Source organism: Chlorocebus sabaeus, chromosome 19 (assembly GCF_047675955.1).
Source record: "Chlorocebus sabaeus isolate Y175 chromosome 19, mChlSab1.0.hap1, whole genome shotgun sequence".
Taxonomy (NCBI): Eukaryota; Metazoa; Chordata; class Mammalia; order Primates; family Cercopithecidae; genus Chlorocebus; species Chlorocebus sabaeus.
The window spans coordinates 23046579-23069310 of record NC_132922.1 but is presented as its reverse complement, the minus strand read 5'-3'; the positions used below and the strand labels follow the sequence as shown (position 1 = coordinate 23069310).

General features: G+C 54.5%; 1 protein-coding gene across 1 annotated transcript in view; it reads right to left on the bottom strand.

Annotated features, from left to right (window-relative positions):
- The window catches only part of MN1 (MN1 proto-oncogene, transcriptional regulator), a 54335-nt gene extending 46443 nt beyond the window's left edge, over nucleotides 1–7892 (bottom strand). Inside the window, exon 1 of the mRNA XM_007975250.3 lies at nucleotides 2606–7892. Coding sequence (XP_007973441.3) covers nucleotides 2606–6389 — 3784 coding nt within the window. The 5' untranslated portion in view covers nucleotides 6390–7892. The remainder of the gene's footprint in view (nucleotides 1–2605) is intronic.
- Between the last annotated feature and the right edge of the window lie 14840 nt (nucleotides 7893–22732).

Below are 22732 nucleotides of genomic sequence, written 5' to 3'. Positions count from 1 at the left end.
GATTTTCAGCCAGGGGACTCAGGGGCCTGTAGAAAGCTCTGTGTACCTATTTATACAACATGTGCAGATGGAACTACAGGGTGCTATCATAATGAAAAGTTTAATCATCCTTATTTACTACCAGTGAGGGAGCAGGATTCAGATGCAGATACCTTATAAAGCCTTAACTAGCAACCCCAAGGCTACAGAAGCTTCCAGTGACCTCAATTCGCTGCTTTATCGAGGAAACTGTCCTTCCCATACCACAGAGTAGAAAACAAAGGAGGTCAAGTGGGTGTCCCTGCTGTTGCTTATAAGGCAGCCAGCCCTGCTGGTCCCTGATGGAAGTCCCTGTCGTCCCGCGTGCAGGGGAGGGCTTCCTTTAGCTTACAGGGGAAATCAACCCTTAAGTGACTAGCATCTGTTTCTAAAAAATATTTTCATTCATCTGACTGTGATGATGACACAAACAAAACATTTCTTTGGTGACATTTCTTCATTCACAGCCTGCATCTTCATCTCTAAAGGAAGGATTGGAAAGGGGATGGGGAAAGACATTTTGTAAAAATCTCATTAAAATGACCCTATACCTGTCCACCTAGTCTATGAAGGCCCTTTAAAAGACTTGAAGATGAAGTGCTACTGTTTTTCTTTAAACTGATTCTTTAAATCAGGGTTTTGTTCCTTGTTTTAACTTTTCTCACCTCATTTTGGCCAATATGTTCTTAATTACTAGGGGTGGGTGAAGGAGGAGAAGGGGAAGGGGGAGGGGCGGCCAGGCTAGGCCAGGTAGAAGTGACAGGGGCTGAGATTTGTGCTAACCAGCTATCGATCGATCGGGCCAGATCGAGATGTTGTGTACAAGAAAATAAAGGGGTGGGGGGAGCAAGCAGGATGCTGTGTCCAACTCGATTTTAAAAAGGGGGAAAAAAAGGGAGAAGAAGCTGAGGGTCCCAAACTAACCAATTTATGGCCTTGCCTGGGAGAAGCCTGGAGAATGCTGATGCTGGCCGCAGCGTCTGCTGTGCATGCTAAACACCCGGCTTCAAATGAGAGAGTGCGTCCCGGGCGTCCTGGGCAGGGCAGTAACCGCGGAACAAAGAGAAAAAGCAGAGAGGCCGCATTCATGAATTAGAAAACCTAAGCGGGAAAGCTACCCGGGATGGGCGCCTTGAAAGCCCCAAGTTTTGAACCACCCAACTCCCAGCCCACTCCCGCCTCCTCTCCTCTTACCTCCCCCAGCCCCCGTGCCATTCTCCTAAAACCTACCCTCACCTTAAATCCAGGGTCAAGATATGGCAGGATATGGGGAGGATGAGGGAAACGAAGGCAGAGGAGGAAAGAACTGCAAAAGAGGGCAAGAATCGCATTGAGAGGGGGCACATTTTTAAAAACAAGGTTAAAATGTCAGCCACTGGTTCCACGGTGATTGTCTGTCTAGGGAAACCAAGGGAATTCAACTATAGTTTAAAAGAAAGAGGTAGAAAGAAAAAAATGATGTTATCTGATTTTAAGAAGCCATTCGATATATATAGATACATATATAGACACACATACCTATATAGACACCTATATATACACACACACCTTATATATATATACACATTTTAAAGCTCCATTCAGATAAAATAAATATCTACGGCAACCCAGTCATCCTTAGGTTAAAGAGAACTGGTATTACTTTAACTGGAAAGGCAGCCCATTTACTAACCCCACCCCTCCCACCTTAAAGGCCTCCAGGCCTGGTGGGAAGGGGGTGTTTAGAATGCAAACGAAAGCTGGGACAGGACATCTGTCACCAAAGCCAAGCGAGATATTGACAAACACGGATCCTTTGTGTCTTAAGAATATATATCCATATCTCCATACACAAATGATGTCCTGACTGAGTGGTCTGGTCTCTGCCAAGCCGACCCCACCCCAGCATTCCCCCTCCCCAAACCCACCAAATGTCAAGGCGGTGCACCCTGAAAAGGTTCCCTGCCTCCTCAACCCCCACAGGTCTCCAGTTTTTCAATGAAACTCTGATAGTTAAGAAGAGACAAAATAGCTATTCATTAGGAACAAATGTCAAATTAGGCGTTGCCTCTGAGTGATGCTGCTGACACCAGGGCTGGTAACTTTTTTTCTAAAGATGCTGGCACCTAAAAGAACTAGAGCTAGAGGCTGACTAACTAGGAAAAGGTGGGAGGCATTAACACAACTTCCCAGGTGTCCTGCCAGGGAAGGCAGCACACAGCTGCTAAAAAGTGGAACCTGCCTAAATGTTGAGGGTGGGGAAGGGTCTTAGTGTGAAAGGGAAGGGGCAACTCAGCTAAAACTGGGGGTGTGGGGAGGCTGTGCGGTGTACTCTACAAGATTCCCAAAGGGCTGCCATCTAAGTTTTTACCACCCTGTGGCACTAGAATCTACCTGGCAGCATGTGGGGGGCTTGGGGGCAGTGGGGGGGTGGTCTCTCCTCACAGCCCTTGGTGTAAGCAAAGGTGGGATAAGCAGCTCCTAGTTGGGGATTAGGAGGGTCTGTGCCCTCCAAACCTCAAAGGACCCCAAGGCGCAAAGGCTAAGGCCTGCCCTGGGGATGGGGCGGGTCACCTGAGAAGTGAGAGGAAAATGGGTGCGCATATACCTTCTTTGCTGTTGGGGTTCTGGGGTTTGGCCTTCTCCCAGGGCGCCAACGTCTTGTCGTCGTCCGCGCTGTCCACCAGGGCCTTGTCAGCGGGCATGTACCAGGCAGCGCTGTGCTCTGCCATCAGCGAGTCCAGGTCGATGGTGCTCATGGCACTCTTGACTGCCTCGGAGCAGCAGCTGCCCAGCTCGCTGTCGCCATTCTGCGCCCCTGAGGCCCCGACGGCGCACTCACCCTTCTTGCCACCCTTCAGCCCCAGAGGCTGGTCCTCGGAGATGCTGAACTGCTGCCTCTGTAGCTGAATCTGCGCCTGAAGGATCTCCAGGGGGTGGATCTCGTCGGGTGGTGGGGCGCCGCTGCTGCTCGTCGGGGTGCGGACCTGCTCCAGGCCCGGCGTGCCCGGATGGCCCGGGCCCCCACCGCCGCCGTAGCTGTCAGGGGTCGAGGTAGAGTTAGACATGATGCCCAGGCCGAGGGCGGGCGGGGGCGCCTTCGGTCCGTGTTCCCCGGCGCCTACACGGGGAGGGAGTTTGGGCGAGCCGGTGACCAGGGGACTCCTGCTCGCTTTAACTAGTGCCTGGGGGTTGTCAGAACTGGACGACACCTCGTCCTCATTGGCGTAGCTCGTGCTCACCTCATCCGAGGCGAACTCACCCACGTGTGGTGAACTACTGTCCGATTTGGCCCCACCGTCCAGGGACCCAATGAGGTCTGGCTGATCCCCCAGGAGCAACTCAGCCCCCTTCCCCCAGGATGGCGACGTGAGCGCCTTTTCGTGGGGCGTCGGTGCCCCGCGCGTCTCGCCTGCGGAGCTTCCCCCGACGGCTGCACCTGACGCTTGCTGCTGCCCTGGGCTCACCCCAGGTGCGCCCCCGCTGTCCGGAGCCGCCGAGTACTTGTCAAAGAAGGTGCCAGGGCTCACGTGACCACTGTCCCTTTTTCTGCGACCCCGTCCCCGGCCGCCGCCCCCGGGGACCGGCTTGCCGTCATTCCCCGACGTGGATTCCAGGGTGTAGTTGGGGGAGAGGCTGGTGCCGTCCCCCTGGGCTGGAGGGTTGGGTGGCCCCGAGGCTTTGGAGCCGCTGCTACTGGTCCCGGATGGGCCTCCGGTTCCTGGGGCCCCAGGAGCAGTCCCTCCTGGGAAGTAATCCGAGCCCGGGTTGCCGGCCACTGCCGCGCCGTCGGTCTCGTTCTGGCTCAGTTTCCTCTTGCCCTCGGGCGGGTTCTTCTTGTTGAAGGTCACGTTGAGGTTGGGGGCCCCGAGGCTGGCGATCATGTTCTGGCAAGCGGTGGAGAGCGCAGCCAGGCAGCTCTGGCCGAACAGGTTGTCCTTGGAGCTGGGCTTGTTGAAGGAGCCCAGTGAGAGCGCGCCCAGTTTACTGGCCGAGGTGCGCTGGCTGGGCTGGAAATCAGGCTGCGGCGGGTAGGCACCCCCGCCACCGCCGCCACCGGAGCTGCCACCGCCCCCTCCCGCGCTGGGGGGTGAGTTCACGCCTGGACCGCTGTGCGGCGTGGCCTGCCGGCTTGCTGCACCAAACGGAAAGCCCGGCTGGCCCCCGAGCGCAGACGTAGCGAAGTCCGGCGGAGGGGGCCGGCGCTCGGAAGCAGAGCCGGGGAGCCCCACGCCCGCCCCGGGCGACTGCAGCTGACCCAGGCCGCCCAGACTGCCCCCGAACTGCAGGCCCGGTGAGGGCAGCGCGGGCACGTGGCCCTCTCCGGGCATCCTCATCGGGTCCTGCAGAGGGCCCCGGAACAGCACCCCCGAGCCACCGGGCGGAGGAGGGGGCGCCAGGCTGGGGTCGTGCGGGCCACAGTCAGCGGGCAGGCCCGAGCCGCCCATCCTACGGGGCAGCAGGTCTCCGGGCGGCGGGTGAGGACCTGAGAACCACGCGCTCTCTTGCGCCAAGTGCGGCGCCTGCTGCTCGAAGGTGCCCAGACGCCCGGCACCCGTGCTGCCGCCTTCGCGCTCAAAGTTCGGCTGAGCCAAGCCGCCCACCGGGCCGCCATGCACCAGGCCGCCCTGGCTCACGTCCCCGGGGTGGCCTAGCTGAGCCAGGTTGGGCTGGCGCAGCCGCTGCTGCTGATTCCGCGACGCCATCTGCTTAATCATGAGGGCCGCGTTTTGGCGCTGCTGCTGCTGCTGCTGTTGCTGTTGCTGTTGCTGCTGCTGCTGCTGTTGCTGCTGTTGCTGCTGCTGCTGCTGCTGCAGGGACTGGTGGTCCGGGGCCGGATGCTGCAGGGGCGGCCCCGAAGGGAAGCTGTCGGGCACAGGCGGTGTGAACTCGCCGGGTAGGCCTGGGTAGGCGGAGGGGGAGAGGTGGTTATCCAGAGCGCCGTTGTGCATGCTGCCGTTCCACGAAGCGCAGCGGTCCACTCCCGCGCTGCCCGGGAAGTCGAAGCGCGGCCTCTTGGCCACGTTCATGTAGGGGGGTGCGTCGAAATGCTGCAGCCGCTGGTTGGGCGCCTGCTGCGGAGGAGGATGCTGCATGCTGAAAACAGGCTCGGAATAAGGGTGCATGCTCCGGTTCTCCAGCCGGTGGATGGGATACTCGAATTGCGCGTGCTGGCTGGGCAGCATGGGGCCTCCGTCCTGCAGGCCGCCGCTGGGTGTGCCCGCCTCGCCCTGCTGGGGCCGAGGGAGCGCAGGCGGGCACGAATTTTGTCGGACTAGAAGCCCGGGTGGCGGCGGCGGCTGCTGCTGTGGCGGTTGCTGCGGGGGCTGCTGCTGAGGGGGTGGCGGGGCCTGCTGGGGAGGCTGCATTAACGGGTGCCTGGAGCCCACTGAGGGCTCCAGACCCACAGGCATCTTTCTGGCCCCACCGAACCTCTCAAAGAACACACCATGCTGCTGCTGCTGCTGCTGCTGCTGGGGTTGCTGTTGCTGCTGCTGCTGCGGCTGCTGCTGCGGTGGCTGGGCGTGCATTTTGGACAAGCCCACCATGCCCGCAGCCCTGGGCATGGCCGAGGCGCCCGGGAAAGCGCCCCCGGGAACCTGGCGACCAGCTGCATAATGAGGCAGCTGCCCTTCGGAGTCAGAGGGCGAAAACATGTCAAAATGTCCCGAGGGCCCCTCGCCCGGGTAATTGTATTCCAGCGAGTCGACGGCTCCTTGGTTCGTCACCCTCCGGGGCTCCAGACTGTGGGAATCGGAGCCGCTGGAGGAGGGCAGGCCGTGAAAGGAGGCGGCTCGGTTAGGGCTCTGGTCCAGCGGCAGGCATGGGGCCGGCACGGCGTGGCCGGAGGCACCCGAACTGTGGAAGTCCGGGAGGTTCCCCGGTCGCTGCGGGCCGAAGCTCTCAGGCCCCTGGCTCTCCGCCATGTGCTCATAACCCTCGGCGAAGGGCGGCTGGCTGCCCAGGCCTCCGGCTGCGCCGCCGTAGCCGAGCAGGCGACCCCCGTGCAGGCACGAGGCCCCCGGGTCTGGGCCACCGAAGTTGCCCCCAAAGTGGGGGTGATGCTGGTGGGGATGGTGACTTCCCGGGTGGCCGTGGTGAGGCTGCTGGCCGCCAAAGAAGCCGTGCACAGGCTGCGCCTGCAGCCCCCCTGCGTGCAACTCCGAGTGGCCGCGCGTGTGGAAGCCGTAGGGCTCCATGTTCATACCCAAGATCGGGGGCTCGCCCAGCGCGCTCATGGCAGGATCCACAGGGCCAGGGGGCCCCCCAGTGTGGAAAGTCGGGGCCTTAAAGTGGGTGTTCATGCTCAGTCCGGTCTCGTTAAAGTTCCTCTCGCCCTGGCCAGCGTTCCTGCTGTTGATCTGGGGCTCGAATTGGTCCAGCCCAAACATACTTGGCGGGGGGCAGAGGGAGATCAATAGGGCATGACAGCCTGCTCTCCGCGGCGCGCCTCCGGCCAGCTACTCGTTCCAGCCCAGGATTGGGCGCTCCGGGACGCTCAGCACCGCGGGGGCTCAGCGCGCACCTCCACCCCGCCTGATGTGAGGGACGGGGGGCGGGTATCAGCTCCTCTCCTGAAGCTCCGATTCTGCCCGGGGAGGGCCTCTCACATCTTGCGAGGCCGCGGGGCCTCTAGGAGCCGTGTTGGGGGTCCCATGCCCCGGGCGGTTGTCACAGCCGCGGGTGGGTCTGCGGGGAGGGGACGAAGCCGCGGATGAACGGAGACAAAAAGTTAAGTGGGGGGAATAGGAGGGAAGGGGGTTGGGAGAGCAGAGCGATCACCTTCTCAAGTCCGATTGGGTCTGTTGGGGAGCCCCCAGGACGCCGCCCGCAGCCCGGAGTCCGTGGCAGAGCTGCTAAGGGCAGGGGAGGGAGACCCTTCAAAGCCGCGGCTGGCGCCGGGCACCGACAGAGCGGTCCCTCCCCCCGCCCCCCGGAGTCCCCGCGCCCCGCAGCCCGAGCCTCCACCGAGCACGATCCGCTCGCACAATCCCTGTAGGCTCCGGGCGAGCCGCTGCTGCTTCTTCAGCGGGTCAGAGGACTGGAGGCTCCGCTCGGCATCGCGGGTGCCGGCCCCCGAGCCGAGGACGCAGAGGGGCTGGGAGGCGGCAGGCGCCGGGGGTTGGAGCGGAGGGTCGGGGGAAAGGCGCGGCTCCTCTGCTCAGCAGCGGGTGCGCTGCGCCCAGCGCGCAGCTTCGCGGCCACGTCCGTCGCCTGCCGCTTCTGTCCTCCGCCGTTGGGTGTCTGAGTTCGCTGGAGTCTCAGCGCACCGTTGCAGGCGCAGGAGGGCAGCAAGACGAGGGGTTGGGTCGCTCCAAGGCTCCGGTTCCCTGCCTTCGCGCTGAGGTGCTTCGCGAGTCCCTCTCGGACCTGAGGGAGGGGGGCGTACGCGGGTCGGGGGGCCACGCCGGGCGAGCAAGCTGAGGCGTTCCCGCTGCGCTCTCAGAGCCTGGAATGGGGGGAGGGGGGCGCGGGGGCAGCTCTGGGGGGTCTGCGCACCCCTCTCCCGACTAGCGGGGGGGCTCTGCGTGGGGCGTTCCGAGGGTCTCGGCTCCCCTCTCTGTGTCTGCCTCTCGCCCAGCGCCGGGAGAAGCAGCAACAAGTTTTGCATTTCAGCAATCAATTTCAGCCATTACATTTGCACCAATCAGCGCCGCCCAAGCTCCGGGCCCGGGGCGGGGCTCGCTCTTAAGGTGGTCCGGGGTCCTGGCTGCCGAGGCCCCCGCCGCGAACCCGCATTACCCCAGCTCTGGGGTCCCCCGCGCCCGCCTCGCTTCGGGGTCCGGCGTCAGTGCGCTGGGGGCGCGCCCTGGCCTCCGGGCGCATCGGGCTGGAGAAGGTGCAGGCGGAGGAGAATGGCGGGAGCTTGGCTTTGTTCACCCCCTTCCCATTCACACAGTTCCCAACTCCCCACCCCCAACTGGAGCGAGACCCACCGGGTGGGCAGGGGGCGGGGAGGTGGGCGGTGAGCGGTACGGGGCGCTCAGACAATGAGTTCGCCAGGCAAAGACCCTGGACTCGCCACGGAAAGTCGCCAAGTGTCTACTGCGCTTCGGCTCCGGGGTGAACACTCTGTTCTCCGCTAGCGGCGCCCAAGTTAGCCGGCCCTGGGATTTTCTTGGAGGGTAAAGCAGACGGGGAACCTCGAAGTTAGGGTTATCCTCGAGAGACCTAGGCGCTTGCTCACTCCTCCGTCACTAGGACGCTCACAATTGTTCCCCTTCCCCACTGCCTGGGGTTCCCGGTTCTCACCCGCCGGCGTGGGCTCCAAGGAGTCACAGTCACTCAGCCACTTTATGGGGGAGCACATCGGTTGAGCCCAGTAACCGGAGCGACTTGCGAGGCGGCTGGGAAGCCCGAGAAGACACGCACGAAGAGGGCGCACCCGCCGGCCCGCACACCTTGCCCTGGGCCACCCGGTCCAAGGCCCAGGCCCATTGCGGGTGCGAGGTTGGCCTCCTTAAGAGATCAATTAAACTGAAGAGGCCGAGGAATGGAATTGGACTGTGATACTAAAATCAATAGGAGTAATTTAATATCTGCCCTGCTCTTTATGAAATATTTATCCTAATAATCTTAGTTAAAATGTTTAGATCTTCCCGATCCCCACCGAGGCTGAAATCTATCTTGCAATTAGAAGTTGGAAGTTAGAGGTGATGGAGGATAGAGGAGGTGTTTATTCTGTGCGCCTGTGTGCGTGTGCGCGCGCGTGCGTGCGTGCGTGTGTGTGTGTGTGTGCATGCGTGTGTGTGTTCCTCCCTAAAGTGTGTGTGGCGAAGGAGGGGGGAGAAGGCCTTTAATTTTCCTTGCCATAAAATAGCACGAGGCGATTTTGCTAGCAGATTCGCATTCTTAGGAGAAGGGCAAAAAAAGAACTTTCTTTGAAGTGCCCCGATATCGCTATTAAATCTAAATAAAATTAAGCATGGTGTATAAAAATGCCTTTTCCCCCCACAAAAGAAAGTGTTTATCGCCCGAGTCTGTCTAGCGTTTGCTAAATTGCGCATGAAATCTGAAATGAAATAAACGTTATAATAAAACCAACCCCTGAGCCCTTTTTATTTAAAAACCTTAGATTAAGCACTCCACCGTCGCGGACAGGAGTTAAAAAGTTACCATGTCGTGCGCGCAGATTCATTGCTCCCCGGAGTTGCGGCTAGGAAGGCAGTGCGAGGTATGCCAGAACCGCCCCAGAACCGACGTGCCGGGGGTGGGGGGATATGGGTTCAACTTTGCGCTAGTGGCAGAATTCCTAAGAAATTGCCCCCCGCCCAAAAAAAAATTTTAATTAAAAATAAACAAACAAGAAAAACCAACAACTTTAAAACTCAGCCAGAGCAAGCTCAGATCCAAGACCTTTCTCGGGGCCTTCCTGTTGCGGAAGTTTACAGACCTATATATATTTTTTTCTTTTTTGAAATTAAAAATGAAAATTACCCCCATCAAAAATGGGGTCCATAAATAAGCAGGGGAAGAAGTATTTGCACAGGGCGGTGGAGTTTTTAAAGGATTTTTCTGCAGGATCAGGTTGTTGGTCTGTGATTAAATATTGATTTTGTGTAATTAGTTTTCATGTGAACTATCCTCTTGCTGATAGCTTAGAGGTTTCAGAACTAGAAAAGAAATGGAATTGGACATGGAAATTATTACTTAGCAAAGTGACAGGGAAGTGAGAGGCAGAGAAAAGACTGAGGCTTTGCTGATTTACACAAAGAAATAAAGGCTTGGGTAGGCCTCCAGTGACACCCTCCCTCCGGGGCTTAGGACCCTGGGGCTCTGCGGTTCCCCAGACAGAGCAGCAGGGATCTTGAACCTCCTGGACAAAAAGGGGGAGGCAATAGGAAAATCTGGTTGTGAGGAAGAGGCCCCACATGGGCAAAGGCCTGGGCATAGTCCAAGACACTGGGTCACATACTCAGTCTGCTCTCGACTATAGGTGTCTCCTGAGGCACCTATGAGCCGCCTGTGATTTTGTGTCTGGAGGAAACAGGGAAAAGTGGGGACCTGTCTGGAGCCTGGGGGTGGGCCAGGAGGGTGGGAAGAATGGCTCACAGGCCCGTCATCTGGGGAGACCTGGAGAGGGGCGTGTGCAGAGCTGAGGCATGACTTCACACAGGGCTGGGCGGGGGTCTCCAGCACACCTGGGCAGGTTTCCTGTGGAATAATTCCGTGTGCTCCAGAGAGCGGGGGGTGTGGGAGTATTTTTCTGGGGCTGTTTCCAAGAGTTAGCTCTACAAGGTGTGTGAGTGGCTGAAAGAAGGGAGTGTTTGGGCCTGGTAGAGTTTCTGTTCAGGATGTGTGTCTGGGCCACCTTTCTTTAACACAGCCAATGTTGTGCGGGTGTGTGGCGCACATCTGCATGTTGTGCCTTGGCTTGTGTGCAGGTGGCAGGGCATCTGTGTGTGTTTCTGTCCGTGCCTGTGTGGGCGTGCATGCCTGGATCTGTGGGTGTCTTGGTGCATGTGCACTGTCTGTCCTCCAACCCCCCTTTTCTGTGCGTGTGAGCCCCTGCGTTTGGACCTGTGTGTGTGCAGCTGCCTCACCCCTTATATGCCTGTATCTCTGCTCTAGTGTAACTGTTTTTTCTGTGAGTGTGAGGGCGTGTGCCTCACAGCCTGTGCCCATCTGTGCCCATGTATGCGCCGGCGTGTGCACCTCCACAGTGTGGGCTCCCCTGCGTGTGCCTGTGTGTGCTTTCGCCCGCAAGGTCCCGCAGTGTTTCTTTGGAACAGACACATTGCCCCCTAGCGCTCAGACGAATTCAAAGTCCCCGCAGGCGCAGAGCGGGGAGCAGCAGGAGCCTCAGGGCCCTCCACCCACGGGGCTTCCTCCATCCTCCTCCCTCTCCAGATCCCTCTCCGGGGTTGCTGAGTGTGCTGGCAACGACCAGAGGAGGCTCCCTGGGCAAGGGAAGGAGGAGACACAGCTGGATGGGGCCCCAGAGCTGGACAGGGATGTTTTAAGCTGGCGACAAGTGGGGAACTGTCTGGGATGGCCCCCAGGGAGCTGCCCAGAATACTGGCCACTGATGTGGAGAGCCTGGCACAGCTCAGCTAGTCCAAGACCCCCAGCCTGCAGCCCCACCAGCGAACTCTCACTCTATAGAAACACAAAGCAACCCACACCAAATACCCTTCACCCAGGAGACACACAGCCTTGTGCCTGCCCCATAGGCCCCCAACACCAGCACACACACGTACACACTTACCTCCATAGTGTGTGGCTATGTCAGCAAATACGCGCACTTGCACACACACACAAAGCAATATCGGCATACATGTACTCTCACACACACATCCCCCTCCATAGTGTGTGGATGTCAGCACACACACACATATACACCACCATCGCATGTGGCTATGTCAGCACACACACACCCCTCCATAGTGTGTGGATATCAGCATCCATGTACTCTCACACACACACACCCCTCCATAGTGTGTGGATATCAGCATCCATGTACTCTCACACACACACACCCCTCCATAGTGTGTAGATGTCAACACATTTACACACACACACACCCCTCCATAGTGTGTGGATGTCAGCACAAACACATACATATACACCTCCATAGTGTGTGGATGTCAGCATCCATGCGCTCACACACACACACCCCTCCATAGCGTGTGGATATCAGCACACACACACTCACACACACATACATGCATACACCTCCATAGTGTGGGGATGTCAGCACACACACACACACACACCCCTCCCCATAGTGGACGAGGCTGCCCACTGGCTTCGGGACATGGAAGTCTTCTTCCATGTCAGGCTTGGTGCTTTGTGAGTTATACCCATGGTCATCCTCACAGCAACCCCATGAGGTGGGGACTCAGAACCCATTCTACAGATGAGGAGATAGAGGCTCACACCAGTCAAGGGACTTTCCCAAAGTTGAGCAGTGGCAGAGCTGAGATTCGAATCTCCCTGACGCTGAAGCCTGGCTCTTAACCACTGCCTGCCCTATCTGAATGTGATAGTTCAGATAAAACACTTAGCACAGTGCAGGGGACGTGGTAAGTGCCAAGAAGTGTTAGCAACCTTTATTACCACTGTGATTATTAACAAATATAATCAAAATTATGATTCATGTTATTCTCCGTGTCTCCCTCACCCACACAAACATGAGAAACTAGTACAAACACACACACACACAGAGCAATAGCCTTAGCCTTCTTCCTCTAATCCCCATATCCTTTGAGCTTGGAAACTCACGGGGATCACAGAAGCTCAAGTCCTTCTTGCAGGCAGTGTTCCTAGAAGGACTGGAGGGGAAGCTACTTCGCCGGACACCTGGGGTTGACAGAACAGGCCCCTCCAATGGGCCAGTGGCAGAAAGGGCAAGGACTTGGGCATTACAGACCCAGATTCAAATCTTGTCTTCACCACTTACGAGCTGTGTGACCTTAAGCAAAATACTTTTTTCTCTGAACCTCAGTTTCCCCTGTTGGAAAGAGACATCACAGCCAGTTGATATAGAGCATAGGGATTGGAGACAATGCTTTCAGAGTGGAACGGAGTACAGCACAGGACAGACCTTCATTAAATGGCGGGCCCTCTTATGACCATTATTATTTCTTCTGTGTTTGGACGCAGGGAGATGCAGAACAGAACCACAATCCCAGGAAGCCCCAACTATGGCCAGGACAGAGGAGAGGGTAGATAACTAGAGTCAGAAGACATGAGACCCTCATGAAGCTACAGTCTGCTGTTTGCTAAGCAGCAGCACCGCGTCCGTCTTGCTACATACAATGTCTGTCTTTTGGGGTCTCTCCTCGATCTGTTCATTACTTATATACCAAATGCTTCTAATATGCCAGGGCCTGGTCTAGGAACTCAAGAAAAAGTGTAGAAGACACAGTCCCAGTCCTCAAGCCAAATCAAAGGAAACCTAGTATTTGATGTGAAAGGACTATATTACACACTTCTAAGGGATAAAATAACTGCTGGGAAGGAGGGAAAATAGAGAAGGATTCCCAATGTTGGGTTTTGAAGGTAGAATAGGAGTTTGACAATCAAATAGGGTCATAGGACTTTCCAAGAGGAGTAATCATGTTAGGTGGGGTGCAGGAAGGTTCAAGCAGAAGTGAGTTTAGAGCAGGATAAGGAAGGGGCAGGATCAGGAGAACCTCAAGGCCAGGTAGGAAAGTTTGGACATTGTTCTGGGGAGCCATGGAAAGGTTTAAAGCAAGATCAAGAGACATTGTCCAAGGTGAGTCTTAAAAGATTCCTGGAGACCTGAGGGTCTCCCTTTTCTCTGCCTTCAATGTGGCCCCAGGAGCCATCTTTACCTGGTTTCCTTGGAAACAGGGCTTGGGAGAGGGGAGGTCTCAGGTTTGTACCCAAGCAGCTGGCACAGAGCAGGACCTTGCCTGCTGGCTCTCCCATCTCAGGCCTGTGCACAGAAAAGAGTCCCCTCTTGGTTCAGTGATTATAGATGCTGCTCTCTGCGGAGCAGGACCTCCTGCCCATTTCCCAGTTGGGGTAGGTTTAGGGGCATTTCTGAATGACAGCCAGATCTCCTAGGTTCAAAGCCCAGTATGGCCACCCACTGACCTGTCTCTAAGCGTGTGGGGGAGGCAAAAGTGTGAGAAAGCACCCAGTCCCCACTACATAACTTATATAAATTATATAAATACAATATATTTTATAGTGTTAGTATATTACATAGCTACCCTGTGAGGTAGGTTCTCTTCTTTTCCCCATTTTATAAAGGTGAAAACTGAGGCACAGAGAGGTGAAGGAACTTGCCCTAGGTCACATGGCAAGTAAGAGTCAGAGCCAGGACTCAAACCAGGCCTGGCACAACTTCACCATTAGCCCACATATCAGTCACAATGATTCTCCCTCTCTCAAACCCAGGGCTACCACCTGGAAAGAGGACGCCTTGCCCACAGTTCTGCTGCTTGGCCCTGGGTCTAAGCCCCTGGAGAGTCCCAGCCCTAAAGAGGGGTCCCTGCTTTCTCTATTGCTTTACTTTGTTGCTCCCCTGAGGTCTTTGGGGTCTGATCACAGGGTTTCAGTATGGAGAGCCACTGAATTTCCCCTTAAAAGATACCTGGAACAAGAAGTATTGCCAGTGCACTTGGCCTGGCAGAGCTACCTGCACAGGAGAAGAGCTGTGGCCACCATAGGGCATTTCAATTTCCCAGGTACCAGACACGTGGGGCTGAGGCTCCATAGCTTGCCGCTGGCCTCCAGATCTCCTGGACAACCCAACCTTCCCAGGAAACGCTCTATTTTCATGAGTCTAGCTCAGAGCCAGAGACAGTATCTCAACCACACAGCAACACGCTTAGCTTGTGACGTGGAGGATCAGAAATGAGACCCTTGCTTGAAAGCGTGAATTGCAACAGTGCTATGAACCTCCCCTTTTCTGAACACAGAAACTCTCTTAGACCTCACTGAATCCAGAAAGCAACCCTAGGAAGTAAGCACCTCCATTATCCTCTGGAATGGAGGCTCTGATTGGTACAAGAATGACCTGTTCAAAGCCACACCGCGGCTGCATGGCAGGGCCTGGTTTCATACTCGGATCCGTAGGGTCCTAGAGCCATCCTGCCAATGTCTCCATCTACGTGGGTTTCTCTTCCCCAGACAGCATCCAGCTATGAGCTTGTATTTTCCATTCTCTAAGCAAAGTATGCTGAACCCAGGCCCTGCTCCCAGAATAACTCAAACCAGCCCCAAAGGCTGGAACTGAGGCCCCAGTGACTCCAGGGCCCAGTTAGCCTCCCCTTGAAAAAGTCCCTATTCAGCAAAAAAAGCAGGGAAAAAAAAAAAAAAAAAAAAAAAAAAAAAAAAAAAAAAAACCATCACGCATAAAGCATCACATGCCACACAATTAGTCAGAAAATGCAAAAGTTCAGCAAGGTTTATAATTATTCAACAAACCTATTTAGCATGCTCACAAACCCCTCCCTCCCCACCTCTTCGTTTTCCCTCCCTGCAGCCATCAGCAATGTGGGCTCATTACCACCGAGAACCTCACTGGAAAGCCAGCCTCATAAACAGAACCAAACAAGCATCTTTGATGGGAAAACTTTGGATGGACCAGTCATTAGCTGATGCCATTCAAATCACACTGTCAATTGTCACCCGCGTCCCCTGTCCCCCATCCTCTCGGACACCCGCGGCTGCACGCCCTGTCTCCACTGAGGTGAGGAGCAAGTGCTGGAAGGAACCAGCCCCAATGCCAAGACCCAGGCTGAGCTTATCTTCCAGGAAGGAGCCCTGGGTGCACCTGGAGTCTGAAGCCAACTCCTCCATGTGTCAGCAGCGACCAGCCGCTGGCATGTGGCAGGTGCGTCCCTGTTTGCTCTATGGTGCCCCATTTCTCTTCACTTTCCTTACAGAGGGGTGTGCTGGGGTGGCTTTGAGCATCATACAGATCTGAGATTTGTGGCCTTGAGTGGGTCATTACCTTCTGTGCCTCAGTTTCCTCATCTGTAAAATCAGTTTCCTGCAGTACCTACAGCAAAGGACATATGTGAGGACAGAATGAAATGGTGTAGGTTAAGCACGGCAGTCACACGCCATCCCTGGGAGGTGAGTAGAGGTGCCCCCTCTCTAGGGCTCCCTGGAAGTGTGCCACAGTGTAAGAAATGGGGGGGGGTGCCTTGCTGACATCTTCCAGAGATCCAGGATAGGAGGAAAGTAGCCTCCCATCTCTGAGCACTTACCATAAGGTGGGCTCCTTTCCATAGATGTTCTAATTATCGCACTAGTTGTATTGCAGGGATAGATGTGTGCCCATTTCATGGACGGGAACCTAGAGGTGGCACACCACTTTGAGAAGGGGCTTGGGGAGAGTTCCTCCAAAAGAAGAGCCTGCACTTATTGCCCAAAGGGTTCAGGAAGGAAACAAACGGAGCCCCCAGGGAAACCTCGGACACCCCACCGCCCACCCCCACCATCAGTCACGCTGTCTAAGGGATTGGAAAGTGGACGACAACGGGGCTGATGGGCTTTGAATGGCCCTTCCCACCCAACGAGGAAACAGAGCCCAGAGGGAGTGAGTAATGTGCTTATTTGATCAGATTCTTGGAAACGTTCACAAATCATCACCGTTCACCCTGTGACAGTGTTACCAGCTCTTCCTTTAATTGTTGTGTGCATAGCAGGAAGGCAGTGTGGTCTGGAGGTGAACAGGGTCAGCCTCAGGCTTGACTGCATGTAGTACCTTGACCTCCTTGAGCCTCAGTTTCCCCATTTGTCAAATGAGGAGGATAATCTTCTCTGGAGTTGTCAGGGGGGTGAACAAGCACAGAACACTTAGCACGTAGTTAACACTCAATAAACGGCAGCTACTACATGGAGCCAGGCCCCTGCAGGGCGGGTGGCTCCCTGCGGGGCAGCCCTGAATTGATGAGGTGCCTGCTCTCTTTGGTCTCCCCTCAGACCCTGGCTGCGTGGTCCCGAGACTCCTGGCTCCGCTCTGGTCCAGAGGCCTTGTCATGCCAAGGCACTGCCAGCAAGGATGGGGAGCGCTGAGTAGAGAGAGGACTCACCCCTGGGTTCTCTGGGCCAGGCCCCAGCTGTGCAGGCCCCACCCTCTCTTGGCCACCTCCACCCCATCTGAGGCTTAGCCACCAGCCTCCGACATTTGCCACCCGGCCACCTGGTGAGCTCCAGGCAGGCTGCAGGCGCCAGCTGCCCCCACCTCTGGCTCCGATGAGCTCATCTGGGTTTCCAAACTTCCAAAGCAGCCAGGAATGTTTGCTCAAATGTTCCGAGCCCAGAGAGCGTTAAGAGCAAACCGGTGCCCTCCGCCCCCCTTCCCTGCGCAGAAAGCAATCTGCTATAACTCAGACAGGCCAGCCTCACCAAGCCCAGGAGATGGATGCGGCGTTTTGGAATCTATATCACCCAAAAGGAAAATGCCTCTTAAATCACAGGGAGCTGGGAGAGAGCAGGAGCAGGAGACACAGGGACCCAGTGATGCTCCAGAGGTCAGACCTGGAGGAGGGGAGTTCCACCAGGCATGGAGGCACCCTAGTCATCAGCGTGTCCGCTGCACCTTCTTGGCTCAGGTGGAGAGAGGGAGGCCTGGAGATGCTCCCCCCACTTGAATGCTTGCTGGGTGTGCACACACACGTACATGCACACACACACACACGTGTCCACATGCGCACACACACATGCACAAAGTGCCCACGCTGACTCAGCCCACTCCCAGGTCCTGTTGAAATCTCTCCCCATTTTATCCCTGCCTTTCTGGCCCTGGCCACCATTCTCCCGACCTGGGCAGCAGCTGGGCTCTAAACCTGATAAAGCCAGGTCACAGACAGCCCCTTCACTTATATCCTTAGAACATTCGGTGATCTGTCCTTTGAGAATAACAATCTAATTCCTCACTGCAGTGTGCAAGGCCCTGCATGCCCAGCCCAGGTGACCTTGCCATGCCTGCCCCAGTCCCTCCACCAGAGCTGCATTAGCCCCTACTGTGCCCTTCTCACCTTCTCCCATCACAGGGCCTGGCAGGGGTTGTGCCCATGGCTGGAGGGCTTTTTGCTCAGTGAAGGCACAGCCATACCTCAGCTCAGCCACCACATCCTCAGGGAAATGCCCCCAGACACCCCCAGACCCTCCTACCAGATAATCCCGGCACTGGAATGCTCTCCTACCCCCAAGGTCTGGGTAGCACAACATCCAGCAGTGTTATCTCCTGGTATCCTTAATGAATCTCAGTCCACCCCACTCCATCAGGAGCACCCAGCCAGCAGGGGTTCTTCCTGGTTTTGGCCACTTCTGTTTGCATTTCATTCATTTTCCAAATGAAGGAGTGAAGGGCCCCTTGCAGTCCAGTCTTATGAACTCCTATTCATCCTGCAAGGCCCTACTTGGTGCTTTTCAAACTGCAGATAGTGACCAATTTATAGATTAAAAAGCCATTTAGGGAGTGTGGTATATACAAACAGTGGAATACTCATTAGCCATAAAAAGAAATGAAATTCTGGACAGGCACAGTTGGCTCATGCCTGTAATCCCAGCATTTTGGGAGGCTGAGACAGGAGGATCATTTAAGCCCAGAGGTTTGAGACCAGCCTGGGCAACATAGGAAGACCCTGTCTCTAAAAAAGAATTAAAAAATATAGCCAGACATGGTAGCACATGCCTGTGGTCCCAGCTACTCAGGAGGCTGAGGTGGGAGGATGTCTCAAGCCCAGGGAGTTGAGGCTGCAGTAGCTGTGATCATACCGCTGAACTCCAGCCTGGGTAACAGAGAAAGACCCTGTCTCAAAAAAAAAAAAAAAGAAAAGAAAAGAAAAAAAGAAAGAAATGAAAGTTTGACACATGCTGCAACATGGATGAACACTGAAGACATCATGCCAAATGAAATCATCCAGGCTGGGCACAGGGGCTCACGCCTGTAATCCCAGCACTTCGGGAGGCTGACGTGGGTGGATCTCCTAAAGTTGGGTGTTCAAGACCAGCCTGACCAACATGGAGAAACCCCATCTCTACTAAAAATACAAAATTAGCTGGGCGTGGTGGTGCGCACCTGTAATCCCAGCTACTTAGGAGGCTGAGGCAGGAGAATCCCTGGAACCCAGGAGGCGGAGGTGGTGGTAAGCTGAGATCTCACCATGGCACTCCAGCCCGGGCAACAAGAGTGAAACTCTGTCTCAAAAAGAAAAAAAAAGAAAGAAAGAAAGAAAGAAAGAAAGAAAGAAAGAAAGAAAGAAAGAAAGAAAGAAAGAAAGAAAGAAAGAAAGAAAGAAAGAAACCAGACACAAAAAGACAAATAACATGTGATTCCACTAACATGAGGTAACTAGAAGAAGATTCATAGAAACAGAAAGTAGAATTAAAGTTTACCAGAGGACAGGGTAACAGGGAATAGGGAGTTCGTGTTTCATGGGTGCAGTTTCTGTTTGGGACGATGATAAAGTTCTGTGGATGAATAACGGTAATGGCTACACAACAATGTGGATGTACTTAATGCTACCGTACCCAGCACTTAAAAATGGGTAAAGTGATACATTTTATGTTATGTATATTTTACCACAATAAAAACAACTCTTAAGCTATACAAGTAAGTACACCTTATATTACAAGTAAGAATTATCTAGTGAAACTTTTGTTTCATTGTGTATGAATTACTGCATTTGTGAAAAATGTATTTCCAACTCTGAATCAAGGCCTGCTATTTTTTTTTTTTTTTTTTTTTTTTTTGAGACGGAGTCTCGCTCTGTTGTCCAGGCTGGAGGGCACTGGTGCAATCTTGGCTCACTGCACCCTCTGCCACCCAGGCTCAAGTGATTTTCCTGCCTTAGCCTCCCGAGTAGCTGGGATTACAGGCCCCTGCCACCACAATCAGCTAATTTTTGTATTTTTAGTAGAGACGGGATTTCACCATGTTGGCCACACTGGTCTCGAACTGCTGACCTCAGGTGATCTGCCCGCCTTGGCCTCCCAAAGTGCTGGGATTATAAGCGTGAGCCACCGCACACAGCCCAAAACCCACTAATTCTTTTTTTTTTTTTTTTTTTTTTTTGAAATGGAGCCTCACCCTGCCGCCCAGGCTGGAGGGCAAGCAATGGCACTATCTTGGTTCACTCACTGCAATCTCCACCTGCCTCCTGGGTTCACGCGATTCTCCTGCCTCAGCCTCCTGAGTAGCTGGGATTACAGGCGCGCGTCACCAAGCCTGGCTAAGTTTTTGTATCTTTAGTAGAGAGAGGGTTTCACCATGTTGGCCGAGCTGGTCTCAAACTCCTGACTTCGTGATCCACCCGCCTCGGCCTCCCAAAGTGCTGGGATTACAGGCATGAGCCACCGCCCCCAGCCTAAGGCCCACTAATTCTAAAAAACACTGCTCAGGAGTCACAGAGCCTCCAAAGCCTGATGACCTCAGGCAGGGTGACATCCTCTCCTCTCTGCACCTAGGCCACTTCGTGCTGCAGACTCACAATGTGCCGCAAGCTTCTCCTTGTAGTCTAACCTCATGCCTATCTGTTTATCGCCAGAATTGGACTACAAGTTCACCAGGGGCAGGGGCTGTGTCTCATTTTTCTTTGTGCTCCCAAGGTGCCAGGCTCAGCGCCTGACATATAGTATGTACTCAGTATTTCCCAGAAATGATCAAGATGCAGATGGAGTCCAGCGGTCCCAGATTTGGATTAACCCTGATTTCAAGCCCCAGCTATGTGAGTCTGGGCAGGTCACTTCTCCTCTCAGGGCCTCCATTTTCATTAATAATAACAGTAATATTTGGCACAGTGCGGTGGCTCACACCTATAATCCCAGTACTTTGGGAGGCTAAGGCGGGCAGATTACTTGAAGTCAGGAGTTTGAGACCAGGCTGGCCAACATGGTGAAACCTTATCTCTGCTAAAAATACGAAAATTAGCCAGGCATGGTGGCGGGTGCATGTAATCCCAGCTACTCAGGAGGCTAAGGCACAAGAATCGCTTGAACCCAGGAGGCAGAGGTTATAGGGAGCTGAGATTGTACCACTGCACTCCAGCCTGGGCAACAGAGCAAGGCTGTATCTCAGAAAAAAATAAAATAAAATAAACACACACACACACACACAGACACATACACACAATAATATTAACCATAGTCATTTAATAAGCACTGGCTATATGCCAGGCTAAGTGCTTTATAGATACTGACTAATTCATGCACTTACCATATGCTGAGCAGTAATTTTCATAAAATTGTTGCCTCGATTATAAACACTATTTACTGAGCACCTACTATGTGCCAGGCACAGTGAAACCTGTGGAAATTCAAAGGTGAGCAGGACAGTGGGTCCTGTGTCTTGATCTTTACGGATCTTTCTGTTCTTGAATCCTCACAGCACCCATTTTATAGACAAGAAGACTGAGGCCAGAAAGTCCTATCTGACTCTGAGCCTGGCCTCTTTGCTGCCTCCCGTTGCCCTGTGAAGCTGTGTGGTCACAGCACCCAGGACTTGAGAGGAGTGAAGTTCTTCCTCACCCCACAAAGGTTTCATGAACCCTACTGTGCACCAGGCCAGCCCTGCTCCGTCTGGGACGATAAACACAGGGGCAGGTGCTGAAAGCCTGTGTGAGGGAAGTTCTAGCCCTGCAGGAGCTGAGAGGAGACCCTGGAGAGGAAGGGAGTCAGGGCGGGCTTCCTCGAGGAGGTGACACTCCAGTAGAGTGTTGCAGGAGAAGCAGGGAAGGGCATTCCAGGCAGTGGAACAGCATGCCAACAGGGAAGAGCCCCAGATGGCTCCTGGTTTCCTGTTTGGCAGGCTGGGATGGGAGAACTGGTCCTCACTCTAGTTTGCATGGAAGAAAAAGGTCATACATGCCCTGGATACACTCACTGGCCAAGAGGCAGGAAGAAGCAGAGAAAAGCCAGGTGGAAGGATGGGTGCAGGTTGGAGGAGGGCAGCAAACCCAGTGAAGCTGGAGGGGAGGCAGGAGGACACAGCCCTGCCTGGCCCCAGGCAATCCAGCACCTGCATTCACAACACCCCTTGAAGGAAAGAACCAGAAGGATCCCTTCCAGCCCTTCCTCCCCTTGGGAGGGGAAGGTCTCACACATCCCTAACTACACATCCAGACCACCTCTGAGCCAAGCATGAAGTGACTTCCCAGGAACCATGCAAACTGGGTTCTAGTAAGCCCTTGCCATTGGGGAAATTGAGGCTCCCAGAGGGGAAGAGCTAAGGTTAGGACTGCTGCAAATGACAATTTATTTCAACAGACTTTAACTGAGCACCTACTATGTGCCAGGCACAAGGAATATGATATTGGGTTAAAGTAGGCGTGGTCTCAGACTCCTATGGACTCACAGTCCAGAGGGAGACACATATGAACGTGACATGCTCACCACCAGTATAATATGACAAAGAGATCAAGACCCTAAGGTCCTTAAAGGGAAAAAGACAGTAAGTTCCTTCAGTAAAAAAGTCTGACTAAAGCCAGGGCACCAGGGTGAACAAATAGAAATTAAGAAAAAACAGAGAAGTTGGGCGCGGTGGCTCAAGCCTGTAATCCCAGCACTTTGGGAGGCCGAGACGGGCGGATCACAAGGTCAGGAGATCGAGACCATCCTGGCTAACACGGTGAAACCCCGTCTCTACTAAAAAAATACAAAAACACTAACCGGGCGAGGTGGCGGGCGCCTGCAGTCCCAGCTACTCGGGAGTCTGAGGCAGGAGAATGGCGTAAACCCGGGAGGCGGAGCTTGCAGTGAGCTGAGATCTGGCCACTGCACTCCAGCCTGCGCGACAGAGCGAGACTCCGTCTCAAAAAAAATAATAAATAAATAAAAGAAAAGAAAAAACAGAGAAAAACAGAGAAGTAGTGTTAAAAGCAGAGAATGGCATGCAAAGGTCCTGAGGAAGAAAGGAGTGTGGAAAGTTCAGGAGCTGAGGGCTATCAGAGAAGGTCGGGGTGGTGGCAAGGCCAGGTTTGCAGGACTTGTTGACCAAAGGAAGCCTCTGAAGATGAAGGAGCAGTAATCTCCGTTCATTTATCCATCAATTCAGTAAATACGCAGGTAGCATCTACTGTGGGCCCTGCTTTGCATAGCTCCGTTCTAGGCTCTGGAGAGATATCAGTGAATGGAACTGACAAGGCCCCACCCCTCCCGAAGCTGACCCTCTCAAGAGCGGATTGCAGTACTTCATACGTCCTGCTTTTCATCTCTCCCTCCTTTCTTTCTCTTTCTTTCTTTCTTCCTTCTTTCCCTCTTTCTTTCTTCCTTCTTTCCCTCCTTTCTTCCTTCCTCCTTCCTT